Consider the following 7666-nt stretch of genomic DNA (forward strand, 5'->3'; position numbering starts at 1 on the left):
TGTGTCCACCCATAGACAAATGGATAAGGAAGATGTGTGGTATGTACACATACATATAAATATGTGCTGCCACTTGTGACAACATGGATGGACAAACAGGGCAGTATGTCTGCTAAGTGAAATGAATCAGACTGAGATAGACAAGTACCATATGATTTCACTCATATGTGTAATCTAAAAAAACAAAATAAATGAGTAAAGAAACAAACAGCAAAATCAGACCTATAAATACAGAGAACAAACTGATGACTGCCAGAGGGAAGGGGTTGGGAGGATGGGCACAGTGGGTGAGGGGAGTGGGAGACACAGGCTCCAGTTATGGAAGGGAACAGGTCATAGGAATAAAAGGCACAGCACAGGGAATATCGTCAGTGAGACTATAACATCATTGTGTGGTGACAGATGGCAGCTACACTCTGGTGAGCACAGCATGGTGTAGACAGAAAGTGAAGGGCCTCTGGGTGGCTCTGTAGTTTCTCCAGTCATGATCCCAGGTCATGGAATCAAGCCCCACGGGACTGAACCGGCTTGAGATTCTCTGTCTCTCTCTCTCTCTCTCTCTCTCTCTCTCCCTCTACCTCTCTTCCCTGCTCTAGCTGCCTCTCTCTAAAAAAAAAAAAATGTATACAGAAGCTGAGTCACTGGGTTGTACACCCAAAACTAATGTAATCTTGTGTGTCAACTATATTCAAATTTAAAATATCTTTAAAAAGAAATTAATTAGGAAGAATAAACTCTAGGAGTGCCTGGGTGGGTCAGTCGGGTGGGCATCCGACTCTTGATTTCAGCTGAGGTCATGCATGATCTCATGGTTTGTGGGTGTGAGACCTCCATCAGGCTCTTCGAATGGGTGCGTCCTCTCCCATGGCTGCAACTGCAGAGAACAGTTACAATAAGGCATGGAAAGGCTAAGTTAGACCGGCAGAATCACAGACCCCTATACATGCAGATGTTCATGTGGGGTGTGGGGTCAGGGGAAAGACTGAGGTGCAAAAAAGAAAATTAATTGGACGAGAGAGGAAAGAGATCCCACAGAGAAATAAACAAAATATCCCAACATGGCATCAAGATCAGGGCATAAACTTGTCAGGCACCCATTAGGCATCAGGCACCACTGCCTGCACTTTGTTTCAAGACAAAGTCACTGAGGAATGAGGAGACTCTGAAGACTTGGAGGAACCAGTTTCATGAGATCAATACTCATGGAAGGAGGAAATATCCATCTCATCAAGCAGCTCACTACGACTGACCTCAATGTGACCCTGCACCTCATTGAGGATCTTGGCATTGTTTTCACTTGACACAAATGTAATGGCCAAGCCCTTGGGCGAACTGGCCTGCTCAGGCCTCCTGCAAGGAGACAGAGGGTAGCACTGGAAGACCCCAAAGTAGGAAGACACCCAAAAGGAGGGACGAGGATGTAATGTACGAAGACATAGGAAATCAGGGGGTGGGAGGGGACACTGGGATGCCTGTGTGGGTGTGCAGCTTACCTGATCCAGGTAAGTGTGGGATTCCTCAGGCAGGTGGCAGTTGATGGCAGTGTTTACCTGCTCAATGTCCATGCCTCGGCCAAATAGGTTGGTGGCCACAAGAATTCATCATGAAAGATCTTTAAACTATGGACACCAAGAAAGGCTTTGTCAGAATGAAAATTAGAAAAATGTTCACAGTCCTTTCTCTCAGGGGTCTCATGTCATCCCAAGGACACAAAACATCTTTCCATCTCTGACTCACCTCTCCTCCCAGGATGTCCCACAGTGGATAGCAATGGCTGGGAAGTTCTGCTCCACCAGGAGCTGGGCCAGGGCCATGTAACACTGCACAGACTTCACAAAAATCTCTGCCTGTGTGTGGAGAGTAGGGGGATGTGGGCCCACGGGTGTGTGTGTGTAGAGGAGAGAGACAATGTGCCAGAGTGGGAGATCAGGAAATACACCCTCTACACGAATCCCACTAATTCCCTCTTATGGAATTACTACATGATTACTAGTGATTATGGAATCACTACATGATTCCTTCTTTTTTTGCTCTCAGTATAACTTACCTTTCCTTTCTCTCATCTGGTTCTGATTTCCCTGAGTAGATCGGCCTCTGAGGAGATACAGAGAACAGTAACCAAATTTGGCAGACATGTTAGGAGACAGGAATGAGGTACTCCATGACAAAAGGATAAATATTGGAAGTAGGGTCTGGAAAGACCATGACCAATATTCCTCCTTATAAAACATTAAACCTAAGACCTACCCTAAATCTAGTTTTAGTGTGAATAAGTTACACAATCGATAAGCTGAGAGAATGCTTCTCCTTAGGGAGTGATACAAGAAGAAATAAACACTTAAGAACCCTAACAGGGCCAATGTATATTGGGATTTTTAAGAATTTAAAAGTCCTTCCAGATGGTTTTAAAAGTTTGTTTATTTATTTATTGGGGCACCTGGGTGGCTCAGTCAGTTAAGCGTCCGACTTCAGCTCAGGTCATGATCTCGCAGTCCGTGAGTTCGAGCCCCACATCGGGCTCTGTGCTGACAGCTCAGAGCCTGGAGCCTGTTTCAGATTCTGTGTCTCCCTCTCTCTCTGACCCTCCTCCATTCATGCTCTGTCTCTCTCTGTCTCAAAAATAAATAAACGTTAAAAAATATATATTAAAAAAATTTTTTTAAGTTTATTTATTTATAATGAGACAGAGAAGGATAGAGTGAGTATGAGCAGGGGAGAGGCAGAGACAGAGAGAATCCCAAGCAGACTCCACCCTGTCAATGCAGAGCCTGACACAGGGCTCCATCTCATAAACCATGAGATCAAGAGTCAGACACTTAACCAACTGAGCCACCCAGGCTCCCAAAAACACCAATTATTTTTAAAACATAACTATTTTAAAATATGGAATTGAAGACAGAAAAAACAGCAGCCCGCACATCAGGAACTGATCTGACAATGACAGCTGGGCCTCAGTGTGGTTAGAAGCTGGCTGATGCCACCACTGGGCCATATTATTCTCCTGTGGGACATGAGCCACTAATGCAACAATCATGCATTAGTACACATCCATTCCATATGTAGATGGGCCTATGGATTGAATGTAACACAGAAGACAGTCAATGATGCTGTTTCAAGATCCAGTTTGCAAATAACCTCAGAGGAGGTACAACTTGTGTAGTTTTAACATAATATCAAAGATGAATATCCATAATTATCTGAAAAGGTTATGATACATACTATTCTCCTATGGTCAAGGATGTAAATTTTTTTCATATACTTCAACCAAAACAACACAATAGATGCAGAGGCAAATCTTAACGTCTAGTGGTCTACTAACGAGACAGACAAGAAAGAGACTTGCAAACTGGAAAATGAAACAAAACCAGTGTTCTCACTGCCCCTTTTATTTGGGAAAATTGTTATTTTTAATAAAAACCATATTTCAGTTTTCATATGATTACAAATGAATTTCAAAATATTTAAACCTGTTTTATTCCTACTATGGTAAATATTGATAGATATACCCACAGACACAAACTTATCCCTGGGATCCTCACTAATTTGTAAGACTGTATAGATATGCTGAGAACAAACTATTGGAGAATCAATGACTCACACAGCTCATAGGCCACGACTCAGGGAGACAGCGTGACAAGGAGCCCTCTGTGCAGTAGATGAGGCCTAGGAGCAAAGCCCCAGGTCCCTGGGCCTGCCTCCCAGGGTCTCAGGCCCCAAGGCGGTGTCGCGTTCTGGGAAGCCCAGTGTTGGGGAATTCCCATCTGCCCTGGTTTCACCTCCCTGCCACAACGTGTCAGGTCTTTTTGCCTGGATACTGATGATGCGGACTCGGTTTGTACTCCTATTGGCGACGGGTTTACCAAGAAGCCAATCCAGTGCACCACGGTTCCGGGGTATAGTCTCTGCACTTGCCTCCGGTTCCAGCTGCGACTCACATTCTCACCAGACCCCGAGGATGCGGGTTGTTATGCCCCGAACGCTCCTCCTGCTGCTGTCGGGGGCCCTGGCCGTGACCCAGACCTGGGCAGGTGAGTACGGGTTCGGGAGGAAAGGGACTCTGAGGGGCAGGAGCGAAGAAACCGCCCGGCGGGGAAGCGGAACCCCCGGGGAAGCCGACTGTCCACCGCCCAGACCCAGACCTCCACCCGGGCCTCCCCTCCCCCGTCCCTCCCGGACTCCGTCCTGCTCTCCCCTACTCTGGTCCTCCTCCCCCTGCCCTCCCGGCCGACTCCCCCTGGGACCCGGGCCCCTCGCGGGGAGGAGGGTCGGGCGGGGTCTCAGCCCCTCCGCGCCCGCAGGCTCCCACTCCTTGAGGTATTTCCACACCGCGATGTCCCGGCCCGGCCTCGGGGAACCCCGCTTCATCGCCGTGGGCTACGTGGACGACACGCAGTTCGTGCGGTTCGACACCGACGCCCCAAATCCGAGGATGGAGCCGCGGGCGCCGTGGATGGAGCAGGTGGGGCCAGAGTATTGGGACCGGGAGACGCGGATCGCCAAGGTGCACGCAGAGATTGCCCGACCGAACCTGCAGACCGCCCTCCGCTACTACAACCAGAGCGAGTCCGGTGAGCGACGCGGGTCCGGGTCCAGGGCACGACCCCCATCCCCACGGACGGGCCGGGGTCGCCCCGAGTCTCGGTGTCTGAGCGCAGCCTCGAAGCCGCGAGACTCCCAAGTCCCCCGACCGGGGAAGAGCCCGCGGGAGCTTTTAGGGGATTTAGCTTTCGGTTTCACCTTAATCACTGCTGCTCTGGGGGCGGGGCGGGGACAGGGTCACACAGCATCCAGAGAATGCATGGCTGTGACATCGGGCCTGACGGACGCCTCCTCCGCGGGTACAGTCAGTTGGCCTACGACGGCGCGGATTACATCGCCCTGAACGAGGACCTGCGCTCCTGGACGGCGGCGGACACCGCGGCGCAGATCACACGCCGCAAGTGGGAGGTGGCCGGTGAGGCGGCGCGCTATAGGAAGTACCTGGAGGACACGTGCTTGGCGGGGCTCCGCAGGTACCTGGAGATGGGGAAGGAGACGCTGCTGCGTGCAGGTACAGGGGCTGAGGGGCCTCCCCGATCTCCCCTTCACCGGGGCTGGCTTCCCATAAGGAAGGGAAAATTTTGGACTCCGTTTCAGAACAGCTCTCCTCCCCGGGTGGGAAGAGGGACATCCGCCTCCTTGTTCATATTCCTGCTAGAGAGTGACTCACCTAGAGGGAGCTTTTCTCTCAAGGACAGACAGGAATCCACTCTCCCCAGCAGGGACTCAGGTTGAGACCATCCCTGAAATAACCCATCAGCAGTTCCCTTTGACCCTGGCAGCCACCTTGTGAACCATGACCTTCCCTCTCAAGGCCTTGTTCTCCATCTGAGAACATGTTTGGAGATCTGAGTCTGCGTTTGCTGAGTCATTCACCCTCCACCACAGTCAGGACCAAAGTGTGTTCCTCCCTTAGACCTGCAGCTTCCTACCGGGGTTCTTTCCCAGATTCCAGAACATAACAAGGATCAGGAGATCCCAAAGGCTAGACTGCTGTCTGGGTTTTGTGCTTCTTCCATCCAGACCAGTGGTCCTGTCCACCTCAGGATGGTCACATGGATGCAGTTTCAGTGGCCCATAAAGCTAAACCACAGTGTGGATTCTCTGATTTTTCTTCCTCAGAGTCTCCCAAAACACACGTGACCCGCCACCGGATCTCTGACCATGAGGTGACCCTGAGGTGCTGGGCCTTGGGCTTCTACCCTGCGGAGATCACCCTGACCTGGCAGCATGATGGGCAGGACCACACCCAGGACACAGAGCTTGTGGAGACAAGACCTGCGGGAGATGGGACCTTCCAGAAGTGGGCAGCTGTGGTGGTGCCTTCTGGAGAGGAGCAGAGATACACGTGCCATGTGCAGCACGAGGGGCTGCCCGAGCCCATCACCTTGAGATGGGGTAAGGAGGGTTTGGGGTCGAGCCCCTGTCAGGGAATGCAGGGCCCTTCTGGAGAATTTCACAAAGTCAGGACTGAAGCCAGATATCTGGGCCCCTCACCTTCCTTCCCTTTCCAGAGCCATCCTCTCAGCCCTCCATCCCCATCCCGGGCATCATTGCTGGTGTGGTTGTCCTTGTGGTCATTGTGGTGGTTGGAGCTGTGATCTGGAGGAAGAAGTTCTCAGGTAGGAACAGAGTGGGGGGATCTGAGTTCACTTGTCCCGCTGGGGGTTTTCCTAGGTAACACATTGTCCTGCCTGGTTCCTGGGAAGTTCCATCCACACACATGTAGCTGCCCACTCTGGAGCTGTTACTAACAATCACTCTGTAGCAAAGCACTTGTGAAAATGAAGGACAGATTTTCACTTGGTAATTCTGGTGATGGGGACCTGATTCCCAGCAGTGACAGGACAGAGAGGAAGGTCCCTGCTCAGGACAGACCTCCAGAAAGTCAGGCGGTCCTGTGCCCCCCCCACACACACCTCTTTTTTCATGTTTCCTGAGCCTGTCCTGGGTCTTCAGTCAGAATTCTGGAAACTTCATTGTGGACCAAGACTAAGAGGTTGCTCTAGGATCCCATGGCCCAGCTGTCCCAGGTTTGTAACATGATATTTTCTTCCCACAGCAGAAAAAGGACCGAGCTACTCTCATGCTGCACGTAAGTTTGGAGAGGGTGATCCTTGAAACCCTGGGATAGTGTAGACAGGACCCCAATGGGGAGCTCACTCCCCCTACCCCCCCCCCCATAGCTGCTCCTTTAGTCTCAACTCCTGTGGCTCTGATCACATCCTGTTTGTTCTACCCCAGGCAATGACAGTATTCAGGGCTCTGATTCGTCTCTAATGGCTCCTAAAGGTAAGACTCCAGAGGGCCTGAAGTGGGAAAGGGTGGGGGAACTAGGGACATGTTGACATGTGGGGGGCTGTTGAGAATGTGGCACTTACGTGACTGATCTAAATCTGTTCATGATTAATTTTTTCACAGTGTGAGACCCGCTGCCCCTCAGGGACTAATACAGGATCTGTTCACACTTGGTGCCATCGAGATCCCCTGACTTTCTGCAGATGGTGTCAGAATGTGTCTGCGTTCCTATTAGCATATTGTGAGGACACAGGAGACTGGCCCCCCCTGCCCTCCATGACCCCTCCCCATACTGATTTGTGTTCCCTTTCTGACCTGCTTTCCTGTTCCAGCCGAGGAGGGGTGGACCGTCTCCATCCCCGTCTTTTTTTCATGTTGGACTGAGTACTGATGCTTTACTTTCCTATTGAAAATGAGAATCCAGATATGAATTTATGTTTTGTAATTCTTGGTATGTGGGCATGATGAGGTAATAAAAGAGAGGATTTGTATGGTTGGAACAGAAAATAAATGAAAGCGCTGAGAACCTTCCAGAACCCGCATGTTTCCTGTGCCATGTCTGTTGCAGGTGGGGACAGGAGAGGGCTGGAGGAGCCGAGCGTGGATGGAGCCTGTGTCCAGTCGGTGCTCAGTGCATCCTTGGAGTGTCGTGCTCCCTCCTCAGCTGGGTCATGTCTCTGCTCCTTGTCCTTGCCCCTTCTGTGGAACCTTGTCTCACCAGGACCTGTGATCACAGAGACTTGGACAACACCTGTCACCAGGACCTTGTGCAGCAAGAGCTTCCTGTGACTGGGTCAGCCCAGGCTCCATCCTGGGTCATGACCTCAGC

At 50.9% G+C, this 7666-nt stretch overlaps 1 protein-coding gene and 1 long non-coding RNA gene across 3 annotated transcripts; one reads left to right on the forward strand and one right to left on the reverse strand.

The window, feature by feature from the left end:
* Positions 1-743: 743 nt before the first annotated feature.
* LOC121023116 (uncharacterized) lies at positions 744-2442 on the reverse strand. Its single transcript, XR_005787246.1, has 4 exons — positions 2048-2442; positions 1738-1847; positions 1494-1619; positions 744-1350 (listed from the first exon to the last, which is right to left on the reverse strand). It is a non-coding gene; the product is annotated as an uncharacterized LOC121023116 (long non-coding RNA).
* Positions 2443-3896: 1454 nt separating this feature from the next.
* On the forward strand, positions 3897-7373 carry LOC121023114 (class I histocompatibility antigen, Gogo-B*0101 alpha chain-like). 2 transcript variants are annotated; one of them, XM_040464814.1, is made up of 8 exons: positions 3897-4028; positions 4299-4568; positions 4775-5050; positions 5662-5937; positions 6054-6161; positions 6602-6634; positions 6784-6831; positions 6961-7373. In XM_040464814.1, exons 1-8 carry the CDS (start codon positions 3956-3958, stop codon positions 6963-6965), a joined length of 1089 nt encoding a protein of 362 aa, XP_040320748.1. In that variant the 5' UTR covers positions 3897-3955; the 3' UTR covers positions 6966-7373. The 2 variants fall into 2 exon arrangements, with proteins under 2 accessions (XP_040320748.1, XP_040320749.1); XM_040464815.1 differs by having other exon boundaries at positions 6605-6634.
* The last annotated feature ends 293 nt before the right edge of the window (positions 7374-7666 follow it).

The sequence above is a fragment of the Herpailurus yagouaroundi genome, unplaced genomic scaffold (genome assembly GCF_014898765.1).
Source record: "Herpailurus yagouaroundi ecotype Mexico unplaced genomic scaffold, PumYag 511, whole genome shotgun sequence".
Lineage (NCBI taxonomy): Eukaryota > Metazoa > Chordata > Mammalia > Carnivora > Felidae > Herpailurus > Herpailurus yagouaroundi.

Bases quoted from the DNA above. Each gene is read 5' to 3' on its own strand.
- LOC121023114 (XM_040464814.1), top strand. From the start codon at position 3,956: ATGCGGGTTGTTATGCCCCGAACGCTCCTCCTGCTGCTGTCGGGGGCC. The intron at 4,569-4,774 runs GTGAGCGACGCG...GGGCGGGGACAG, and splicing joins CTACAACCAGAGCGAGTCCG to GGTCACACAGCATCCAGAGA. The intron at 5,938-6,053 runs GTAAGGAGGGTT...TTCCCTTTCCAG, and splicing joins GCCCATCACCTTGAGATGGG to AGCCATCCTCTCAGCCCTCC.